The sequence below is a fragment of the Condylura cristata genome, unplaced genomic scaffold (genome assembly GCF_000260355.1).
Source record: "Condylura cristata isolate star-nosed mole 26May11 unplaced genomic scaffold, ConCri1.0 scaffold00025, whole genome shotgun sequence".
NCBI lineage: Eukaryota > Metazoa > Chordata > Mammalia > Eulipotyphla > Talpidae > Condylura > Condylura cristata.
In genome coordinates, this window is record NW_004567126.1 from 25,721,810 (window position 1) to 25,746,771 (window position 24,962).

Here is a 24,962-nt window from a genome sequence, read left to right on the forward strand (position 1 = left end):
CTGAACTACACTGCCAAGGGGAGCAGCAGGCAGGCGAGGCAAAAGAGGTCCACTGAGCCATGGGGGCCAGCCCTGCAGTGACTTGCTTTAATCCCTTGCACCACCAGGGAAGCCCCAGACATTTACGAGGATTTTCAAAAAAATTATTCTGATTATGAGATAAACATTCTGAATCAGTATTTTTATAGATTATGTGTTTTTAAAATTTAACTATGCTAATGTTAGAAATACATATTTGTCTTACATATTCAAATAATAAAAATTATTTTAAGATAGTCTCATTGGCAAATAGGGGACCCACTTTATATTTGGAGTTGCTTTATACTTGCACATACTTAGTTCATGACCTTAATGCATGTATTAGAAAAGGACACAATTTGGAAATTGTGCATTAGGAAATTTTAGGCATTAGGAAATGAGCCAAATAGTAAAGCCAGAGCAACTGGTAAGATGAAAAATGAAGAAAAGGCCAAAAATTAATAAAAGAGAAAGTAAAAGAAACAGAAGATTAACAAAACCGAAAGCTAGATTTTAGACCAATAAACTAAGCAACATCTGGCAAGATTAATCAAACCAAAAGGAAGGCAAGTGTTAACAGAATTACAGGTAAAAAGAAGGCAATAACATCAGGCATAGTAGGGGTGTAAAAAATAAAAATGAGGGCCCTCCCTGGTGGCGCAGCGAGTTAAAAAGCACAGCACAAAGAAGCTTAAACCACTTCAGCATGAGTTTGATTCCCGCCTGCCCCGGAGGAGCTTCACATGGCAGGCAGACCTCTCCTGACCTGCCTGCTGCTCCCCTCAGCAGTGTACTTTGTCGATCTGCCTGTTCTGCTCCCCACTCTGTCCCTGGTGAATCCTCTCACCCTCTGCATCTATGGCCTGTACCCCAGTTCTGTACGAATAAATAAATCAATCTTAAAAAAAAAATTAAGGGCCCTCCCTGGTGGCGCAGTGGGTTAAAGCGCTGCACTGAGAAGCTAAAGCCACTTCCGCATGAGTTTGATTCCTGCCTGCCCCAGAGGTGACCACATGGCACAGCAGACCTCTCCTGACCCGCCTGCTGCTCCCCTCAGCAGTATACTTCGTCGATCTTACTGTTCTGCTCCCTGCTCTGTACCTGGTGAATCCTCTCACCCTCTGTAACTCTGGCCTGTACCCAAGTTCTGTACGAATAATAAATCTTAAAAAAAAAAAAATTAAAAAAAAAGTTAGGATTTAAGTTCATATAGGTTCATGAAAATAGGCGAATTAAGGAAATAAGAATTAGGAAATGAGGCACTTATTATTTCCAGCAGAAATTTTAGTACCTAGTGTATTAAATTAAAAAGGTCTCAGGAGGAAGCTTCATCTAGAAAAAGGTTTATTGGTACATAATTGAGGAAAATTTAGGGAAAGGACCTTACTTGGATGCTTCATTTTAATTTCAATTTGGAAAATTTTCAGTTTTATTAATTAGAGTGTCATAAAAGTGATGATGCTATAATTTTAAAATACAAAGTAATTGTATATTAATTTAGTTGATGCTAGTGTAACAAATAAAATTTCTTGGCAGAGATATTACCAGTGTATCAAATTTTCAAGTAACATAAGCACTATAGGTTTTGTAATTGCAATGGTAATCTCTTTTTTCTGAAAACTCAGTGTTTTAGAATGTTAGCTCTTCCAGTGTTTGCAGGATGAAATCTCAGGTTCTTCAGATGTTTGTAAGAACATTTATTCTCCAACAGCCTGGATGCTATTTCCTGGTTTAAGATTTACTTCTTTTGCTTTAGGGAGAGAAGATATAATTCACCATCGGTCTTGAGGACAATACTGAATTTCACTCAGACTAGTTAGCTTGCTGGTGAGCAGGGTGCAGATTGATCTGTGCAGAGTGCGGCTGCTGTATACACCTAGTAGATAAGCTACTTTTACACATTTTTCTCTACTTGGATTTAAAAATAAATCCCTTTGTTTTTGGCAATCCAGGAAAAAAGATTGAAAAATATTAATGAGTTCTTATTTTTAGAACTTGAATAATCTTTCCTGTCCTTTACAGTTTTCTTTGTTATTGGTTTGGGTATAGGCTGGACCCTGGCTCAGACAAAGACAGCATGTAGACACTTGACAATCTTGTTTCCTTACTATGTGTTGTCTGTAATTTCATCAGAATTTTCAGTTGATGGTCACTGTCTTATGTTCACTGAAATGTGTTCTATTTTACAGATTTTTTAGCGATGTGAAGTACAACACATTGAAAGTGAAAATAAGCACTCCATGTTACTTTAAACTCACATCTTCAAATCTGTTAATTTTTACTCTATACATAATGTAGTTAAAATTTACTGTTTTGTGCTTTCTTTTTTGTTAACAGAAGTGAAAACAAAATTCATAAAAGTAAAAAATTTGTAAAGGAGACAAAAAGAGAAGCAAGATGCCGAAACCAGTAAGTATAGTTTACCACTTTTGATATGATTTAATAAAATGTGAATATCATTAAGTTCCTTTTGGAACAGGGCAAAGTATTATGGTAGTGTTCTTAAGAAGAAAAAAGGCGCTATTAATATTCTATTTAAGATACTATGGCGAGAACCTAATATTATGTGGCCTTAAGGAGAAGGTCTCAGCCACATTGTAATAAAGATTAAATCTCATGACTTGTTGGGTTAAACTGTCCTATTTCCTGGCTCTGCTACTTAATCTGAATGCTAGATTAGTTCAGTCTCTCTAATTTTTAATTTCCTTACACATAAAATGGAGCTTTTAACTGAAAGTAAAGTCTTAATGATAGTTAAAGAATGCTTTTATTAGCTAATCAGAGTGAGGATTCAAACCTGGCAGTTTGACAGATTTTAATTTGTGAGAACTTCCACTATCACCAACTTAAGTTATGTTTATATACCTTGCTATGGAGTATTATACCAAGTTTTAGTTCAGTTACATATTTTGTTACACAGTATCATACTTGCAGAAGAAGAGGAGGCATAGTGAGTCTATGCCTATGGGAGGAAAAGAGGGACTTTTGCTTTTGCCATTAGGTTTAATTCTCTCGTTTCCTGTCATGACCTAAAGAAAAGTCAGTGCTGCCTGTGTGCAGAGGGCAAAAGCTAGAATCTAGTTTCCTGACTTCTGAAGAATGCTATATAGAGCTCCAAAAGCTAGGTCCCCATTGTGAAAATTTTCTTTAGCTGACACCTTGGTCATTGGTAGTAGGTGAAAGCTTAATTTACCCACAGGCATCAGATTCTTAAGGAAATTTTCACAGAACAGAATAAAATGGCTCTGACTTTAAGCCTACCCAGATGGTTGTTATCTCCTGTCTGCTAGTTGGAAAGGAGGGGTGCAGTATTTCCCAGAACTTCACAGTATGTTCACAGAAATATAATCTGTTCTTTCTTTACTCGGGGGAATATGGTGAAGACTAAGAACCTGATACATACACATTTAGGGTTCAGTCACAGTAGCACAGGTGTGTGCGCGCATGTGTGTGCGTGTGCACGCTTGTGTGCGTTAAATGAGAAGATAATGAGAGGTTGGAAAGGTCTATACTATTGTTTTCATGATTCTAGTTTTGATGCTGATGATAACTGATGTTGATTTTTATATCTATATATAGTCTAAAAATTTCTTTTTTAAATATATAGCAATTTAACTTAATTTTGTAATTACATATTTTGTGACTTAAGGTTAATTCCTTCGAGGATAAAGAGGAATTTAATAAGCATTTTTTATTCATTTAATAAACTTTTTTTAAATAACATGTCTTAGTCATTTTAAGAAAATCTTTGGTTATAGTTATTGGAATTTTCTGTTATGAATATCACTTTGGAGTTGCTTTAAAGACTCAACACTAACAATACCCATTGTTGGAGGAGAAAAGAGTAAAATAAATAAAATGCATAAATATAAGAAAGGAAAAAATTTTAAATTTCTATTTGCAGATGATATAATTATTTTTGTAGAAAATAACCAGGAGTCTACAAAATGACCGTGAGCTAGTAACTGTTTAGCAAGGTTATTGGGCATAAGGTTATATTTTTAAAAATCACTTTTTTATATTCTAGCAACAAATTGAAAAAATAAAGTAAAAAAATTCCATATTTAACAGCATCAAAAAATTAAAATGCTTAGGAGTAAATTTATAGAATCTGTCTAGTATCTCCACACTGAAAACTGTGAGACATTAAAGACTTGAACATATAGAACAGTAGACATTATTCATAGTCATGTCCAGAAAATGTTAAGCTGCCATTGTCTCCCCAAATGTAGTAGATTGAATACAATTCTAGTCACTTCAATTCTAGCAGGTTTTTAAAAACAGAGTTGAGAAATTTGCACTCCTGAGTCTTTGCACTTACAAACTATGAAAGCAAGTATACTATTGGCAAAAGTATAGATGATAGAATCAGTGGAACAAAAATATACCCATATATATATATATTAACTAGATTATTGAAAAGTCTGTCAAAATTCACTGGTAAAATAAAATTCATCCCAACAAATGGTGTCGGAGCATAGTGTTATCCATACAGAAACATAAATGTTGATACAGATTTCACAAATTACACACACAAAAAACTGACTAAATAAAAAAGAACATATTTTTGCAGGGTCTAAAAGAGAAAATGGAAACCTACCAACTTAGTACCTATACTATGTCAAGTATTCAATAAATGTTTTTAAAACAACTGGTTTTCACAAATTTAAGATTTCCTGTGACTAAATGCAAACTATTGTTTTAATAAGAAAAAATATATACAAATATGCATTTGACCTTCACTGCCTACAAATATTAGTAATAAGTATATTCTCTTTCCTACTGCTTATCCTTTTGTTGTTATTGCAGATCAATGTAAGAGTAACTACAATGGATGCTGAACTGGAATTTGCCATTCAGCCCAATACAACTGGCAAACAACTCTTTGACCAGGTATTATTCTAGCACATGAAGTATGCAGGTTTTGCCAGCATTGTATGGATGCTTTTGTATCTGTCTAAGCTTTCCTACACCTTTACTGACAACGTAACAATGAAGCAATTAAGCAATTTTTCTTAGTACTTTAAATCATACACTTCAAATCTAGGAACAAGAAATAATATGAATATCCTCTATAGCTATTCAGTATATATCTGAATAGAAACTATGAAAAATTTATTTTAGTGTTTCATTGTTATGTTGTCAGTAAAGATACAGGGAAACTTTTAAAAAAAACAATGGGGGCCTACTTGGTGGCACAGGGGTTAGTCTCAGCACTATTAAGATATCACCAGCCACTGCAGCTTGAGTTTGATCCCCAGTCAAGGAGCTGACCCACATGGTAACCTCTCCTGTTTTCCCTCTGCTCCCCTCAGCAGTGTATTTCAGTAGATGCACCTATTCTGCTTCCCACTCTGTCTCTGGTGAATCACCCCCACAGCTCTGGCCTACACCCCAGTTTTTGTATGTATAAATAAATAAAAATAAACCTTAAAAAAAAACAACTATAGTAACAGGTATATATTTATTTAATAGCTGCAGTGCAAGTCATTGTAATGAGGAGTAAAAGGAACTCAGCTGTTCTGTGTTCATGTGTGGGCATCCTAGAGCGGCAAGGCAGGAATAAGGAGGGGAGTTACCTACAGGGTTTAAGTAGGCACCTTACAGTAGTGTGATCTCATTGATTCATGGTTTTTTAGCTTGGGGTTAGAACATGATGTTACAAGAATTTGGGCTACTGATTTTGTGATTTTTCTTACTTGAGTACACATTTGAGTCACTTGTGGAGGTTTTAAAAAAATAAAGGCAGTAATTGGAAACCATTGCCAGAGATTCTCATTTTAATATCTGGTGACCATTATTTTTTTTAAGTTTAAGCTCCCCAGGTAATGCTCTATGTAATAAAATTTTATTTAAAAAAAAGAGGAAAGTGATTGGTACCCAGAGGGCAAGCGACTAAGAAAGTGCATTGATGATTTCAAAGAACTAACTGGACCTTAGAAAATAGGAGAGTTTCTGACTTGATAACAGTAAAGAGCATATTAGATATCGGTGCTTTGGGATTTTTTTTTTTTAGGTGTCATTTCCTTACCTATTGATCCCCAGAATATGATACAATAAAAAAATTTAAGTTCTTGGGAAATTTCTTCCCTTTTTTTTTTTTTTTAAAGGATTTATTTATGTATACAAGAACTGGGGTACAGGCCAGAGGCACAGGTGCAGTGAGAGGATTTACTAGAGACAGAGTGGGGAGCAGAACAGGCAAATTGACTGAAATACACTGCTGAGGGGAGCAGTGGATGGGTCAGGAGAGGATTACTGTGCCATTTGGATCACCCCCGGAGTGGGGGATCAAACTCATACTGAAGTGACTAACTTCTTAGTGCTGTGCTTTAACCTATTGCGCCACCAGGGAGGGCCTACAAGTTTTTTTTTAATAATACATTACTTAAATTTAAGTTTCTTGGATTACCATTAATATGGTAAATTTAGGCAGAATCTTTTTTTGCTTTTTTTTTAATGGGAAAGTAATATGCCTATAATATCTGTGTAGTTTTACTGTTTCTTTTTTCTTGGAGTATAGTGCCATCTAGTTATATACTCTGAACATTGAACTGAAATTGACTTTTTTTTTTAAGGTGGTGAAAACAGTTGGTTTACGTGAAGTCTGGTTTTTTGGGCTGCAGTATGTGGACAGTAAAGGTTATTCTACATGGCTTAAACTAAATAAAAAGGTAAAATATGTCAGATGACATTTAGTTAATAATTAAGTTGCTATAAAATAATGCTCATGAATTTTTGATGGAAAAGTTCATGATCTGGCTGATTGTAAGCATACTTTTGCTGCTAGCTGTAAGAATCATTAGGAGACTCAAGTGTCTTTATACAGTAAAGCATTATTTGGAAACGTAGCACATAAGAAATACTAGTTTTAGCATAATACTTTGATTTTAAGCATTTGCAAGAAAGACTTTAAAGAGAACTTTTAGTTTGGCTATTAGGATTTGTGAGTTTGAGGTTATATTTATGAGCTTGGATCTTTTTTCTTACATATAAAGGTTTAGAATATTGCATAACAAACTCTTACTGATTTAGAGCGTTACGTTTCACATCCTGCTTTCTTCCAGAATAAATTGGATGTGTCTAAGTTTAGTTATTGTGCACTTAAAATTTTTAGTGACTATACATGAAATCTATTCCAGGTGACACAGCAAGACGTTAAAAAAGAGAATCCTTTACAGTTCAAATTTAGAGCTAAATTCTTTCCAGAAGATGTTTCTGAGGAATTGATTCAAGAAATAACGCAGAGACTTTTCTTCTTGCAAGTTAAAGAAGCTATCTTAAATGATGAGATTTATTGCCCACCAGAAACTGCAGTTCTTTTGGCTTCCTATGCAGTCCAGGCAAAGTATGGCGATTATAGTAAAGAGATTCATAAACCAGGCTACCTGGCTAATGATAGACTTCTACCCCAGCGGTAAGTAAAACATGCTTTTTGGTAGGTTCTCTGAAAAATTCTTTGCAAGTTTGTAAATAGGTTTCTTACTTTCAGATTTGAAGTTACCAGCTACTTTTTGAAAATTATGACCCACAGCTCAATGATTTATATACTTTTATTATTGTGTAATTTCCTGAACTTTCTGCCTCCTCTCATTCCTGTAGGATGAGCAATAAGTGGAGGTAAAGGTAATTTGTTACCTGGGGGAGACTGACTGTTGGTGCTTAATAAAAATTCTTATATAGGCAGATAGGTGCTTTTGGAACTAATACATTGTATGCTTCCTCCTAAATTAAAATTAAGTTTCTAACTTTTTAAAGGGCCTGTTAACGTTGGTTTTCACATACTTTGGTGCCCTGTTAACTAACTGCAGTGCATTGCTGCCTCTATAATGGTTATCTTAAATGAGTGTGACATAAGAAAAAACTCATAGACAGAAGATTTAGATTTTGAGTATTGATTCTGTGTTTGTTATATGACTTTAGGTGTGTAGCCTCTAATAATATCTGTACCTCAGCATCTAAATCTGTAAAATTGGGATCATAATTTTATATTATACCCACCTCATACTTCATGATTTATGTGTACTCTATAGTTTTAAATATAAATTGTGATACATGTATTAATAAGCAGCATTATTTATGAAATATAGAAAATTAACATGAAATGTTATTTTGAAATATCTCAGTAGCATACATGTTCCTGGTATTGGAATGTATATGAAAATCTTTCAGAACTGGAGAGAAATTGTTATTGTTTTAAGTCCTTTTGATGCAAAACTATTATTAAACTAAACTTCAGTATTCAGCTTTTAGGGATAGTTTCTTTTAAACAGATTATAAATATGAAGAAAGACAAAGCTATCTCACATCCATTTTTACTGGTTTACTTTGGTTATAGTATTAACACTTATTTTTGGCTTGCAAGCTATCCTGTTTATGTATGCCATTGTAAGATACCATGAAGTGTGATATCTAACATTTGATTATTAAATATTACACTGTTCTGCTCTTTAGTATTACAGAAATAAGTTACCCTAGAGAATAAAATAATGTATGCTGTTCCCATAACAGTCAAATAATGTGAGATACCTATTTAGTCTTTCTCTGGTTTTGATTATTATTGCAGCCCAAAATTCTTTGTCTCAGATTTTTAAAGTACTAAATTAAGTAATTATTGGCACTTTAGATGTACATTAGTTTTTAATTTTTATTTAGACATTATTTATGGTAAGATGTAAAGAGGATTGTGAAATCAGCACCTAAGGTAAATATTATGAAATATTATGCGTAATAAAAATAACGCTTAAAATGTCTTGCTTGTTTCTAAAGGACTAGGTATGCTTTAGCTCATCACTTACAATGTAGGTAGTTAGATCAGATAGCTGTTGGTTGAACAGCAGATAAAGTAATTGGCTTACATTAGTAGTTATGTGATTTAAAGAAAAATCTTTTAATCACTGAAATCACATTTAAGTACAATTTCTTACATTTCTTTATTTTTAATGCCTATTCTCTGTAATCTTTCTTTTAAAGGAAAGTTGTGCATGTTCTTCAAAATTTGTTCTTTAACTTTCATTGTCCAGTCAGGTATTCAGGTTGGTAGCCTCAGGAGGACTAGTTCAAGCTATTAAAGTTTGAAAAAGAGACAATGTCAGAATATTTCGATTTAGAATGGAGCAAATAACTTTGCAGTGATTGATTTATTCTGCATATGGAATATAACTATGGCTCATTGAGTATCTGGAGGAAAATTAGTAAGCTGAAGGTTATTTGGTGGTCATAAGTTGAACAAAATAATTTGATAATTTTGATGAAAGCTTTTAATTTTTATATTGAAAACTCAGAGAAGCAGTCTATTCTCACAAGTAGGGTTAAATTCATTGATTATAGGGATAATCACCACTACTGTGTAGTAGCTCTCTATTTTAAAAGGGCTAAGTATGCATAAACTTTCATATTCCAGGATTCTGACTTGGGCAATTAAGTGATTACAGATAGAAGGAATACATTTTGGAGGAGAAAGATCTTAGTTTTAAACCTGTTGAGTTTAAAATATTAAGAGTATAATTAAGAAAAATAGTATTCATTTGTGGATGTGTTTTTCTTGGAAAAGTCTGTACTATACATAACAGTTTTTGGAAGTAATCTGCAAATAGATAATTAATTCATGGTAATGAAGATTTGGACCTGAAAGTACATGCAGAGTTAGACAAGTCCTAGAATAGATCTTGTTGAAACTTGGAAATACAAAGGAAAATATTTCAGTAAAGAATATTGAGAAAAAATGGCCAGATAGATAAGACGGGGTTGGGGTGGGGGGAGTGGTTGTTACGCAAAAGTAAGTTAAGCAAAGAGTGCCTTAAGGACAGACTGGTTGACAGTGTCAGATACAAACAGGTCAAGTATAAATAGATCTGATGTCTATTATTTAGCAATAGAAGATTGATGAGAGAGCAGTTTCAGTAGTGTTGAGAATTGAAATCATTTTGTGAGCAGTGGCACTGGATATGAGGAATGGAAATACAGGATAGTACATGTGGGTAAGTTCTTGAAAAGGGCTTGGGATATAAGGAAAGCTAGGAGTAGAGGTACACAGATTCATTGTTCAAACAGTGAGTAATAATCATTTATTTTAATTCCTTTTTTCACTCTACATTCTTTTGAGTATCTCTTCAGTGCTAGCACTGAGAGAATTTCTCCAAGGGCAGATACATCCATCCTAAGATTCCTTAACTGCCAAGAAATCCCCGAGTTTCATATAATTTTTACATAGTAAGGCTAAGGCAGTAACTTTTTTTAAGGTTTATTTTTGTGTAGAGCAGTGGGCAAGATAGGAGAAGTCTGCTACATGAGGCAGTAATAGTTTAACACCACTTTTTGCTATCATAATTGGAGCATTCACCAGTAAAAGAGAAGTGGATACTTAGCCATCATGTGACCCAAAGAGAATAGAAATTTATAATATATAGTGTGCATAGCATGTTAAATATGCAGATTTAGTGTTAAAATGTTAATAGAAATTATGTTTGTGTGCATCAAATACAGTGGAAATTTACCTTCCCCAAAAAACTAATAAAAGGTTATTTGGAGGGAAAAGGATGGTGGAAAAAACATGTCTTCACATATATGTTGTCATATGAAGTATTACCTATGTAGATAATAGCAAAACTAAATTTAGCAGAAACAAAAAGAAATATGTAGAGTAAAAGAAGAATTATAGCCCAAATTCTGATTTTTTATAAGTATGTTCTCTAATTTTTTTATTACTAAAACTATTTTCTCTTTTTGGTATTTTATTCATTTGAATTCCCACTACTATAACTATTTTGGAAATACATGTTTATTGAGGTAACATTGTAGAAGCTTATTATAAAGTTTCCTGTGTATAGCATTATAATTTAACATCTGTATACAATACATCATAGTCTTCCCCAGCTACATTCTATTCACTACCATGCAGGTGACCATTCACCCACTCGCCAAGCCCCTTCCCTTCTGGTTACCACCAGTCTGTTCTCTGTCTTTGAGTTTGTGTTTTGTTTGCTTTGTTTTTTATTGCAAATGTGAGTGAAATACAATATTTGTCTTTCTCTGTCTGACTTTTTAGAAATTATTATTTAAAGTAATTTCAAATTTTGAGACAAATGTAGATTTGCATACAATCTTTCCTAATGCATAACTTTTGCATAACCTTAGTACAATACACAGTCAAGGTATTGAAACAGTCTACCAGCCTTACTCAGATTTTAACAATTTTACATGTTGTTATTTGTATGTGTGTATTTATTAGTTTTTGCACTTGTACCATATGCATAGACTTGTATGCCAAACATACCACAGTTAAGGTAATGAATGATTCTAGATTTATAAAAGAATACTGATATGTGAGTCAGAGAGGTGTTTTCATAGATTTGATTTCCTTATAGTGTTTTGGAACAACACAAATTGACAAAAGAGCAGTGGGAAGAAAGAATACAGACCTGGCATGAAGAACATAGAGGAATGCTAAGGTATTGGGACGGCTATTGTCTTAGAGTTTTTCCTCAAATTAAAGTATTTTTGTTTCATAACATTTATTATTTCATTAGATAGTTCCCAAGAGATACATGAATAAATATAACGATTAATTTAATCCAAAGTATTTTGTAATTTGTTTGGTGTTAGATACCTGTACATTACAATAAGCTTTATTTCAACAGGGAAGATTCCATGATGGAATACCTGAAGATTGCACAGGACCTGGAAATGTATGGAGTCAACTATTTTGAAATAAAAAATAAAAAGGGAACTGAATTGTGGCTAGGTGTTGATGCTTTGGGCCTGAATATTTATGAGCATGATGACAAGTAAGTAAATTAATTGCATACTGACATAGTCATTCTGTGACCTATAGTGTTAGTATTCTTTTTGTAAAGTTTTTTTTGGCTTGAATACTCAAACTACATTTCCCCACCAATTAAAAGATTAGTTAATGCCACAAAGATTTTAAGATATTCTGCATCTATATTCTCAACAATTTTCAGTATCAGAGTTTTCCTCCTTAGTGTATTTATTTAATAAGATTATTTACTGTTTTTTGAAGTGTGCTTTTTGATAGTTTGTGAGTCAGTGCTTTTTGTTTTGTTTGCCTTTTTGTCAAAATGTTTTTCTTCAAGCAATGAAGGATGCTTGTTTAAATTTTATTCTTGATATGTAATTTAAAATCGAAATGATCATCTAAGAAATTAAGATCAGCGAGAAAATAGAATTAATAGATTATGACTTAATGTTTTGTAATACTTTTAGCATTTATAGTGTGATTGTTTTTAATAAAATAGAATGTCCCTATTTTATGCCTAGTGAATAGTGTAAGTTTATTTGGAGATTGACCCAGTATTTTTATATTAATATATATCAGACATTTATGGCACTTTTCAGGAGTAATAGCTGAAATTGCGTTTTACCATTAATTTATTTACTAGTCCATGTAAACATTCCAAGTCTGTGCCATTAACACCTTCTCATAAATGCATTTCTCAACACTCTGGGCTGACTTTAAAATTTAGTTTCATTATTATAGATAGATAACGCACATTTCTAAATATAGTGACTCCAAAAGAGTATGTTACTGATTTTATGCTCTCATGTTTTTTTAATTTATAATGAAAATTCTGTATCCAGAAATAAAAACTTGACATTTTTGAAAAACAAAAATGTTTTCAAGGCTAACTTTTTAGACCAAATCTTTTCCTCTTTTAAAATTTACTGAGTTTCTATTAGAATATGCATAGTTATATATATGTATATATGTATATATATGTAAACATAAGGGAATATGAGAGGATTAATTCAGTAAAGGAGGGATAGGGATTGGGAATTGTGGTCAGAGTGTACCTAAATCTGATCTGAAATAGTTTAGTTTATCTTTATAATGAGAATGTGTTCATCTACTACATTTGAAGTTCTTTTTAAAAAAGCCTTAGGTTCTTCTAAAGCCCTATTTTGTGACCTCATTCAGGTTATTGGCTTTGTAAAATAAATACAGCTATTGGGCTCTTCTCACAAGATTTTTGTGGGATTATATGAACATATAACTTCAAAATTTTGCAAAGTAACATTTTGTAAATGTAGTATAGAACTCTTTAAAACTCTTAGCTTTAACATATCTCAGTGAAGGGCAGTGAAATGCATACATAGTGGATGAAATGCTGTGTAGAAACACTGCCCAGTTGCAGTTCTTAGTCTGCTTGAGTTACTGCTTGTTTTCATGTGATTTTTTTTTTTTAAAGATTTATTTATTTGTGCATACAGAACTGGGGTACAGGCCAGAGGCTCAGGGGTGGTAAGAGGCTTCACCAGAGACAGATTGGGGAGCAGAACAGGCAGATCAACGAAGTACACTGCTGAGGGGAGCAGCGGGCCGGTCTGGAGAGGTCTGCCACGCCATGTGGTCACCTCCGGGGCAGGCGGGAATCGAACTCATGCGGAAGCGGCTTTAGATTCTCAGTGCTGTGCCTTAACCTGCTGTGCCACCAGGGAGGGCCCTCATGTGATTTTTTAGCTGATCAAGTAGCTCCTTTAAAGAAATACATTATGAATAAGTTACTATGACTTGAAAATCTTGAACTTTTTCTATTGGTCACCCAGCAGAATTGGCCCCCATGCAAAGGTATGGGTTTGGTTCATTGTTTCTTTCTTTTAATTAAAAAAGATGCTTTTATTTTTTAAGGTTAACACCTAAAATTGGTTTTCCCTGGAGTGAAATCAGAAATATTTCATTTAATGACAAGAAATTTGTTATAAAGCCAATCGACAAAAAAGCACCCGTAAGTAAAATTGTTTCATGTTTTTATGCATTAACTTCTAAATATTTATCACTTTGCTATTATGTTGCTGGAAGCATAATATCATTGATTTATTAAATTGCTCCTGAAGAACATTCTCTATTGTTTTTGTTTTCCCAGTGATAAAATAGTGAATGATATAAAAAGTACAAGTTTTAATTTTTTGCAACATATAAATATTAGCTTTATTTTAACTGGATTCAATTATGAGGTAGGTAATATTTAATCATAGGTTGTTGAAAATAGTCACCATTCTAAGACATTATTAAACTTGTTTCTTATAGTATTTGTCTAGAATGTGGTAGAGATAACCCTATTTTAAATTAACTCTGATTATAAAGCTTTGTCTCATGAACTTTCTATTTTTGTAACTGGGAGGTTTTAACTTAACTCTTTGTATCTAAACATTATCTGATATTCTCACTCAGTTTTTAAAAAGACAAAAGAACATTTCTAGTTTTGGAAACTCAATTACTTTGGAGAAGAAAAAAGAATAAATGAAATTTAATGTAATTAAAGGATAAAAACATAAAACTCCCCACAAAAATTGGTGGGAGGATAAAAAGTGAGAAACCAGTTATGAAAAAGCATGGTACACACTAGGAATTATAAAATGTTATTATTTATAAACTATATGTAATATGACATTAGAATTAGTAACATTCTGAAATCTAGTAGAAAGTATTGTGAGAGACTCTTATAGGAAGATTTTAAATTCAGAATATTTTGTTTAGGATTTTGTTTTTTATGCGCCTCGTCTAAGAATCAATAAGCGGATTTTGGCCTTATGTATGGGAAACCATGAATTGTACATGAGAAGAAGGAAGCCAGATACTATTGAAGTACAGCAAATGAAAGCTCAGGCACGGGAGGAGAAACATCAGAAGCAGTTGGAAAGGTATGGAATGCATAGTCATTGCACTCTTCAGTTGGTAAATGGGCTGTCTAAAATTTAGAATGCTCTGGCCCTCTCTGGTGGCGCAGCGGGTTAAAGCACAGCACTGAGAAGCTGAAGCCACTTTCACACGAGTTCGATCCCCACCTGCCCTGGAGGAGATCCATATGGTGCGGCAGACCCCTCCTGACCCGCCCGCTGCTCCCCTCAGCAGTGTACTTTGTCGATCTGCCTGTTCTGCTCTCCGCTCTGTCTCTGGTGAATCCTCTCACCCTCCGCATCTCTGGCCTGTACCCTAGTTCTGTATGAGTAAATAAATAAATCTTAAAAAAAAAAAATTTACAATGCTCATTTTTTTAACATACTCTTATATTTATACCTTCACATTATTTTTATTGCATTAAAATTAAATGAGTGTATTGTCAGTATCCTCTTTCAAAATGAATATATATAATTTTCAAGTTAGAAATCTGACATATTCTTGGGCTCTCCCTAGTGGCACAGCTGGTTAAAGTGCAGCATTGCAAGCTAGCTGCAGCCTCTTCAGTGCAAGTTCCCATCCCCAGCCCGGGAGGTGACCCATATGGTGTGGCAGACCTCTCCTGTTTCACCCACTGCTCCCCTCAACAGTGTACTTCCCTCATCTGTCTGTTTTGTTCCCCACTCTGTCTCTGCTGAATCCTCTCACTGCCCTTCCACTTCTGGCCTGTACCCTAGCTCTGTATGTACTGATAAATAAATATTAAAAAAAAAAAAAAAAAGAAAAGAAAAGAAACCTGACATTCTGGAAAAAAGCTTTTCATGACTTCACAAATATGCTTTTTTTTCATGCATTTTATTCACTGATACTGTTTTGGATATTGTAGTTTACCATAGGTTAGCTGTGTGGTATTCTGTGTCATGGCTGCTCTCTGTATCAATGGGACAGCTGGTATCATTCAAAGAACATAAGCTTTGGACCTGGATAAGCCTGGGTTTGGATCTCTTGACACTTGTTGAAAAAACAACTTTTGAATTGCCAATCTCTTGCCATTAATATGACAATAATAGTCTTACCATCAAGGACTTGTTTGAGAAACAGTGACAGTGTTATATATACATATAGTAAAGTACCTAGTATTTAATAAAACAAATAGTCATTATAATAATTCTAATATTAATATTAGCTAATATATTAGTACTTCAATACTAATGACTATATCATTAACTAATATGCTAATAATATTAATAATTGAGAGTTGAGTATTCAAGTTTTTAATTTTCACTTAAGAACAATGTAGTTAGACCTATCTGATATCCTTAAAATTAAAAAAAAAAAATGATTGCTTGTTAGGAGAGAGAATTGATAGTTTATGAACATGTTATTTATAAGTAGAACATTTGGTAAAATAGGTGTTACCAAGTCTAAACTGTAAAGAGATTATTTATGTAATTATAAGAAGAAAGTAGGAGTTTACTAAGAGTTAATGGTTAGGAATAGGCTTGAGAATTAGAGGGGAATGATATTTTCGGAAGAGGAAGCCAACATAAATGCATAGCTTTATGAAAATGCATGTCCAGGGGCCAGTGAATGGACCAGACTGGTGCCCCTCCCCCCTGTGAACAGTGTTTGAGAGAAACAAGCTTTTCCAATTTTCTAAGGGAGACAAGACAGGCCTGCAAGTCGAGGTATCACTAAGGGGTTTGTGAATCCAAAGCTATTTGTATTAATTGAATGGAGTGCAGGTTGATGATAGTTGTTATCAAGGGAGTATTTTTACAAAGTCTAAGACGTAAGCTTCATAATAGTATGGCCGACTAAACTGCAGAATGTTTTAGATATTATAATCAATTTAATCCTTCTATACATTTATTCAGTTTTCAGTAGAGCAACTACATTTATTCTCTTAAATTACACATTACCTTCGTTTTCCCCCCCATCTTTAATCTCTCTTTGAGGAGGAATAAATGAACCACCAGTAGGGAAAAACAGTGCTCATCTTTAGGACGGGCTGTGTGAGCCATAGCTGAGCCTTAAAGGGTTCTGAATTTATGGAATGTGATTGTAGCTTTCCGGTGTTGAAATGTGGTTTGTGGTGTGAGTCCTTATGCATTGTCTCAGTACCAGGGAGGAAGGGGAATATCTTGCTGAAGTGAGGCAGCACTGGATGTGATGAGGTTGCAGAGTGGCTGAGGTTTTGTCCTGTTGTATACATTTGTCATCGAAGTTAATTCACTGTGCAAGTTGCAAGTCTGTCTCTCCCCTTCAGTTTCCACCCCCAGTTAAGTCTCCATTAAAAACATGGGCTTTATCCCATGGCATACCAGGGATATATTTGACAGTTGTACTTTCCTAACAGTTTTGCAAATTTGTCCTTTCAGAATCTTCCCAAAATTAAATATTAGTATTTTTCAGAATGGTCTCTGACTGTATTTATTGTGACCCTACAATAAAAACTACATGTTAAATAATATATGTGTATGTAACAGCACATTCCTGTATTTTTAACTATATGAGTATTTTTACACAGGTGACTATAATGATTCAAAATATGTTGTAGTTTCTTCTTGATTTATAGCAGTTAGACTGTTTTTTATGAATTTGTAACAGTAATTGTAATTCCTTTCAAGGGCACAGTTAGAGAATGAAAAGAAGAAAAGAGAAATAGCAGAAAAAGAAAAGGAAAGAATAGAACGTGAAAAGGAAGAGCTAATGGAACGTCTAAAGCAAATTGAAGAGCAGACAATGAAAGCCCAGAAAGGTAAAGACTTCTTTTTGACTGTGTTAAAAATTGTTCTAGTCTGTTAAATCTTACTTTCTTATATAGAATAATTACATTTAATTGTTAAGTAAATATGTAGTAGAATCATAAACATGTTTAAGGCACATTCAGCTATATAGTACTTGCGTATTCTTTTCATTTACTTGAACACTCAAATATTCTCGTGTATTTTTTTTAAAGATTTTTTTATGCATACAAAAACTGGTGTGCAGGCCAGAGGTGCAGGGGTGGTGACAGGATTCACCAGAGACAGAGTAGGGAGCACAACAGGTAGATCTACTAAAATACACTGCTAAGGGGAGCAGTGGACAGGTCAGGAAAGGTTTGCTGCACCACGTGGGTCAGCTCTCTGGCTGGAGATCCAATTCGTGCTTTGGTGGCTGCCAGTAGCTTCACAGTGCTGTGCTTTAACCTGTTGCACCACCAGGGAGGGCCCTCTCACTTGCATTCTTAACATATATTTTAAATGTGTATACTTTATTCTTCCTAATGTTAGGGTTCCATATAAACAAAAGTATTTATGTAGGGCTATATATTTATATACAGCTAGTCTTTGACTAGTATGGTTTCATTGATGTTATTTCATTATAACATTGATAAGACAAAAAAAATGGGGGTCAATATTGACCAAACCAATATTATTTGGAGGTTAGGTTTCATTATGTCATTTCACTTAACAGTCCCTATTTCTAGCCGCTTTTCCACTTCAAGTGAGAACTTAATGTACTTTAAGGCATGTAGGTAATTTAAAGCATTTTAAGCTATTTCCAACTATATAAATTCTTTAGGAACAATCTCTAACTTTGAGTTCAGTATATTATATATACCTGGAAGTGTTAGGATTTGGTTTGGTAACATGTTTGGAAGAACTTAGTGTGTAAGCCAAATGCTTACGCAGTAGGAACAATGCATTGACTTCAGAGTGTGAGATTTATATAAGTAACTCTAGAATACATAAGTTTAAAACCACAAATTCTGGGGAGAACAAAAGAAAAAAGGTATGGAGCAAAGTAAAATACTTTGTCCTTCCTAAGCAGTAGGATCTGGGAGCTAACATGAAATCTACACCATTTATAACTAGAATTAATGCTTGACTTCAACTACATTTTAGGAGTACAAATATACGCATGCACAGAAGTGAATTCTGTGTGTTTGGCAGCAATAAGATGTGCATATATTAATAGTGAGGCAATGAGGACTAAGTGCCATGATGGATAGTATAAGCTGTATTTTAGGGAGGAATACTTGAAATCTTGAATGCACTAAACTTTTTTTAAAAAGGGAAAATTTAAAGAAGTTATAGTACTGATCTGAACTTTAAAAAAACAATGAATTCAAGCACTTTTCATTTATATAATACCTTTCTAATAGAATGGCTACTTACTGAAACTTTCATTTATTTAGGGTATATAGTAAAAATAATAGTGACATACTGAAAGCTACTCAAGTAAAGAAGTGCTAAAGAGTCTAAGGAAGATAGAATATTAGAAAACCTATAGAGCATCCCTGTCAAGACAGTTTCAAATAAGTCATCTCAATCCAAAGACCTATCCATTTGTTTGTTTCTAATAATAAAGCATTCTCAGACTCCTAAAATCTGTGTGGTTGTTTTGTAATTTATTCTAAATTCACCTTCAGATGCAGTAACTCTTTAAGTCATGATATACAGGGAATAGTACATATCCTGTTTTTTGTATACAAAAACAAATCCATGAGGATATATTCCTGATTCAACTTCATTCTTACACAAAAGGTACATAACACATACATTCTTTTTCACCTTGCTGTTTTCATTTGTAATCATGAAAATCACTTCAGATGCATTTGTAGAGAGCTTTCTTTTCAAAATGGTATCATAATCATTACTTAGATGTATCACACATATTTTAAAATTTGTTTTTCCAGTGAGTAATTTATAATCACATTCTTAATTCTATAACATCTAAGAATTTTGATTGTGAAACTTTTGCCTGCTTTTGTTTTATAATAATATTAGTGCTTTCCCCAGTATTAAAACTTTGACATTTAATAAGCTGTTTTCCTAGATGGGGACAAGAAAGAAATATCCATAATCCTTTTGGGATAGTTTTTACTAATACTGTTACAGAAATATGTAACTTTCAGGATTTGCCCTCTAAATAACTTAAGCTAACAAAGCTTGCAAAGTCATAGGCCTGTCAAAAACAAATGATACTTGTGTTCAAGCCTGATTGAGAAAGAGAGACTTTCATAAAGTTTATTAGGTTGAACTTAACAGTAATTTCCTTGGTCTACTCAGTTGAACATCGCACCACCTACATCAGTATAACACAGTGAGGGAAACACCTCATTCTTCTAAACTTTAACCTTTGTCCTGAAAGAGTTGATATGTTAACAGAAGCCAGATTTCTTGGTGCCCTCTTCCCAAGTGCCATCCTTCAAATATTACAGGTTCTGATTTTTTAAAATCAAATAATACTGGAATTTCCAACTTTCTCATCTTACCTTTCTATGCAGGAGTTCTTAAATGAATTTGAGCTCCAGAAGGACATTTGTTTCATGGGACTATTCTAATTCATAGGTTTGCAAGTAAGAGACCAGGTAGTAAATAAGTATTTCAGGCTTTGCAGGCTGCACTGCCTCTGTTACAGCTGTCAGCTCTGCCATTGCAACATGCAAGGCGTCTTACATGATCCCTAAACAATGGATGGTATTGTGTAGTCCCATTGAAAGAGGCTATGTGTTCCAGTGAAACTTTGTTTACACAAGTAAGGCTTTGGGTTGGATTTGATGAAGTATGTCATAGTTTGATGATCTCAGTTCTAACTCAATTAACTCCAGCGGAAAGAAACAGCCAAGGTCATGTATGGGATATATGTCTATTCAAACCCTTACTTTCCAGAGGACACTAGAGTAGATTCAGTCTTCAGTTCACTTTCAACATTTAAAGAAATATTTATATAATTTTTAACCTACCACCAAACAACTGCTGACATGTTTATCATTCTCGTTGATACTGATTATAAAAGTCTGATTGATAATAATAATGGGGAATATTTTAAAGTTTAAGTTTGTAATCAGATTTATTGTTCTTTCTTGTCCCATGGTACAGAAAGAAGTTTGTAAAAAGAAAAAGTAAAGCATTGTTTTTATTTGTGAACTTTTCTTTAGCTATTTGTTGGCCTGTTTAGATGACTGATAGAACAGTGACTTTTGTAGGCTTGGCTTTATGAAACATTAGTCAGCCAATTGGGAAAAATGATAAAGTTTGGTAAACTAGCCTAGTGTCCAGATTTTATAAGGCAGATTTTAAAATAAGTAATCTTAGAATTTAATTGTAGTAATCCATTATTTACAGTTCATTTTTATAGCCAAATAATCCATTAGAATTTTGTGTTATTTTATCAAGAATTAAAATCTAACAGGAATCAGTTTTCTTTACCATCTTAACTGCAGTTACTTAGGTTAGTTCTGACCAAGACCAACAAAAATAAGAACACTAAGGGATAACTCGTGCATTATAGTTCACTTTCAGATCTTAAGACAGATTTTTCAGTTTTTCCCAAGGGAGAGTTATTCAGTGCTCATTTAATAGTTTCATAGCACATTCAGTTGTATTATGTCACAGAATTTCCTATTACTAAACTAGAATTGTGCTTTAAAATAACTAAACTCATTTAAAACTTTATAGCTTTGTGTTGTATTTTCCTTCCCATTACACTCATTAGAACAAGAAAAGAATATACAATCTGTACACATAAGGATTAAAATTTGTATCATTCATATTCAGATATTACTTGTACTTGAGGAATAGATTGAACCAGTAACTCAAAATTCTCAATAACTCATCTAATTCATATCAACATTCCTATTTTGAGTTAGTATTATTTTCAGTCAATATTTAGGATTTACTTATCTAAAACATAGTTTATACAAGCAAAAACTTCTGCCAATCTTAAACTGTGTATTGTAGATTTTTAAAGCAGATAGCAAGTTGTTTAGGTCAGACCTTCAGCAAGGTTATTTTTATTCAAAAGTAAACAATGGGCTTCTTTTTTTAAAATTTATCTATTTATTTATACACAGCTGGGGTACATGCCAGAGGTGCAGGGGTGGTGAGAGGATTCAAGTACATGGCAGGTCAGGAGAGGTCTGCTGCACCATGTGGATCACCTCCGGGGCGGGGAGGTGCTGTAGTGGCTTTAGCTTCTTAGTGGTGGGCTTTGACATGCGGCACCACCAGGGAAGACCCAGGATGAGCTTTTAGCTTTATGATATAATATTAGTTCCAGAGAATTCTCATTTCTCCCACTTTTGAATTGATGCAGCAGACTTAATTTTAAGTGATTATGCTTTTGTCAAGTAAGGATGGTATGTGTTCATACAGAAATGGTAGCTTTTAGAAGTTGTATAGAATAGATTCCTTGCACTATATAGGCTTCTTTTGATAATGTGCATAATAGAATTTGAAATTATTCCAACATGTTATACATGTATTTGATAGAACTAGAAGAACAAACTCGAAAAGCTCTAGAACTGGACCAGGAACGAAAACGAGCAAAGGAAGAAGCAGAAAGGCTTGAAAAGGAGCGTCGAGCTGCTGAAGAAGCCAAGTCTGCTATTGCAAAACAAGCTGCTGACCAGATGAAGAATCAGGAGCAACTGGTAAGGAGCCTGGCTTAGTTCTCTCTTAAACAAGGAAAACTTAAAAGCATGGAGTGAACATTGAAAATTAAGCCTGTCATACCTTTGGAAAGCAAGCCAAAGATGCAAGTAACTTAATAACAAAGTGTGAAAATGAGTCTAAAGTTTTGTTTCTGCTTTAACAACAATTAAAAAACCCTACAAAGAAAGCAGAATAAAAGATAAATGGAACCTATTGCCAAAAAAAGATTCAGATTCAGGTAGACTTTGCCTAGGCATAGACGTGCTTTGCATTAGATAAATTGATAAAATATCTAACCCCTATATTATGTCTATAGTTCTTGATTGCTGGATTTTTTTATTTAGTAAACTTGTAAATTATGTGTGGGCATAATCCTAGATTTAAATGTTGGGTTAGGCATTTACTTATGTGTCTTTTTGAATCTTTCTAAACCTCAGATTCTTCCCTTTGAAAAAAGATATACTGCTAGCTAATGGAATTGTTGATGAGTGATTTGATAAAGTGCTTTTTAAACATTATATACTTTTCTCTCTTGTGGGCTTTAACAAATACTTTATTGATAAGAGTTATAAAGTATGTCTTATATCCCATATTTTAAGTTACTGCTGCTGGTAGAGGATAGCTGCTTATCTGTGCAATAATAAATGTTTTTCACTTTGTCTCCTTATTAGCTTATTAGTTCCTTATAGCTATTACTAATTTAAATAAGTTAAAATCTTAAAAACATACACTATCTTCTTTTAAATGGAGGAGTATCATGTAAGAAAAAATATATAAAATAGCCCAGGCGTGTACTTCAACAAAAACTTTATTGACTTAATATAAAATACTGGAATTACGTTAAGTTTTTTAGTATTGGCATTTGTATTTATTTTAGGCAGCAGAGCTTGCTGAATTTACTGCCAAGATTGCACTTCTGGAAGAAGCCAAGAAGAAAAAGGAAGAGGAAGCTACTGAATGGCAACACAAAGTAATCACCTACCTGTTCATTCGTTCTCATTTGTTGATTGCCTACTTTGTTTCCTGCAGTGTGCTGAATTTATTGGAATGAATTTAAGATGCTGTCAGTTTAGAGGAGCTAGACGGCTCATGTTCATGAATGTGTGTATTGCAATAAATACTACTCACATAAATAATTTGGAAACATAGGGAAGGGGACTAATTTCTGAATGGAATGAGGCAGGTATTGGCAAACCACTTAAAAGTTCAAGCTGAGTCTTGAGTAATTAATTTGGACTAGAAAAGATAGAGAATAAAGACATAGTCATTCTAGATAGAGGGAACTGGATGAGCATAGGAAGTATGAGAAAACTAGACCTGTTGACAACAGACAGGAAGCAAAAAAGTCTAGAGCCTAAGTTCAGAAATTTTGGGAGACGTAACTGGAAAGTTAGAGTTCCTGCAGGGTCAAAATGGCAAGTATGCTGGGTTCATCACCTCTGCACATGAACAGCAAATAGACAATTAGGCAGTTAGAGGGAAAACAGTGTCAGAGAGGATAGGGAGGAAACATTTCTCTTGGAACTCCACCAGGGCAGTGCGACCAGAGAGGGAAGGGCTCACACAATATCGGGGACTCCAGTATCTGGGGATGTCATTAGAGGGAAAAGTACACACAACCAGGTGTAGAAAATGAAGGGACCTTCCTCTAGAGAACAGCAGGCCTCCGGGGACTTGTCAGCCAAGGTTGAAGCTCAGGGGAGTAGATAAATGCCAGCAAGGGTGAACACCAACAGCTAGAAATCAAACATGGGCCTGGCTGCTGGGTGAAACACCCTGTACCTCTGCTTTGGGGCACGTGAGGTCATTGGACTTCCCTGAAGATTACTTCTTTGGGCAGCACTTGCCCAAGATAATGACTGTCAGCTTGCCTTCCCTGGGTGTGTAGGAGCTGGAATTCAAGTCTCTTGGAAAGGGCCTTCTTAGTAGGACTTGTTGGAAGTGGAACAAAGTCCACTTGTTGCCCCTTCCCACAAATGGCTCCTCTCTACAGGTCAGCAGTGCATTGTTGGAAACACCTGTGTGACTCCCTCTTGGGGCTGTTGTTGGGATTACATTCCCCTCCAGTTAAGAGTTTAAAGCATCCAGACCCAGTAACAGGAACTTGCGCTTCTAGGTTAAACTTTGTTCATGGAAATTGCCTGACAGTCTCCATTCTCTCCAGCCACAGCTCTGTCCTGGGGACCCAGTCCTCCAAGGAGGTTTGTGGGATGTCTGTGGGGAAACTGTTCTATAGACAGTGTCCCACGGGCCTGAGAAACGCTTGCTTTATCCACCTGTGGCCAGTACTACTGGGACCATGCCCTGTCTACAGTGTAAACCTGCATCTCCAGCATCTCTGTGTTCAGCCCACTGGGTGGGGTGTGGGGGGTGTGTGGGGGAGGGAGGTAATATAAATACACACACACACCGTAATGCTATTTCATTGTAATCTGTTTTCATATCATCTAATGTTTGACTCTTTTATAAATTGACTTCAGAAGTCTTTTATAGCTAATTTTGCAGGCTATTGTCCAAAGTAGAACTTGGCATTGTGTCGATTTATACTCTCACACTTTTTTTTTTAAAGATATATTTATTTGCATACAGAACTGGGGTACAGAACTGGGGTACAGACCAGAGGTGCAGGGGCAGTGAGAGGATTCACCAGAGACACAGTGGGGAGCAGAACAGGCTGACTGACGAAGGGCACTGCTGAGGGGAACAGTGGGCGGGTCAGGAGAGGTCTGCTGAGCCATGTCGATCACCTGAGGGAGGGGGCGAGGGAGATCAAACTCATGCTGAGGTGGCTTTAGCTTCTTAGTGCTGTGCTTTAACCTGCTGCATCACCAGGGAGGGCCTCTTTATTTTTTTTTTTTTATTTTTTTTTTAAAAGATTT

The 24,962-nt window shown here is 34.6% G+C and overlaps 1 protein-coding gene across 4 annotated transcripts in view; it reads left to right on the top strand.

The window, feature by feature from the left end:
* Window positions 1-2,352: 2,352 nt before the first annotated feature.
* The window catches only part of RDX (radixin), a 45,060-nt gene continuing 22,450 nt past the window's right edge, over window positions 2,353-24,962 (top strand). For 3 of the 4 annotated variants that reach the window (XM_012729714.1, XM_004689279.2, XM_012729715.1), the window contains exons 1-11: window positions 2,353-2,427; window positions 4,828-4,911; window positions 6,597-6,692; window positions 7,161-7,435; window positions 11,385-11,468; window positions 11,658-11,804; window positions 13,667-13,763; window positions 14,516-14,679; window positions 17,287-17,417; window positions 21,922-22,082; window positions 22,961-23,053. In XM_012729714.1, the coding sequence (XP_012585168.1) occupies window positions 2,416-2,427; window positions 4,828-4,911; window positions 6,597-6,692; window positions 7,161-7,435; window positions 11,385-11,468; window positions 11,658-11,804; window positions 13,667-13,763; window positions 14,516-14,679; window positions 17,287-17,417; window positions 21,922-22,082; window positions 22,961-23,053 (1,344 nt within the window). In that variant the 5' untranslated portion in view covers window positions 2,353-2,415. Of the gene's footprint in view, window positions 2,428-4,827; window positions 4,912-6,596; window positions 6,693-7,160; window positions 7,436-11,384; window positions 11,469-11,657; window positions 11,805-13,666; window positions 13,764-14,515; window positions 14,680-17,286; window positions 17,418-21,921; window positions 22,083-22,960; window positions 23,054-24,962 lie in introns of those variants that run through there. The other variant, XM_012729716.1, reaches the window with a different exon arrangement.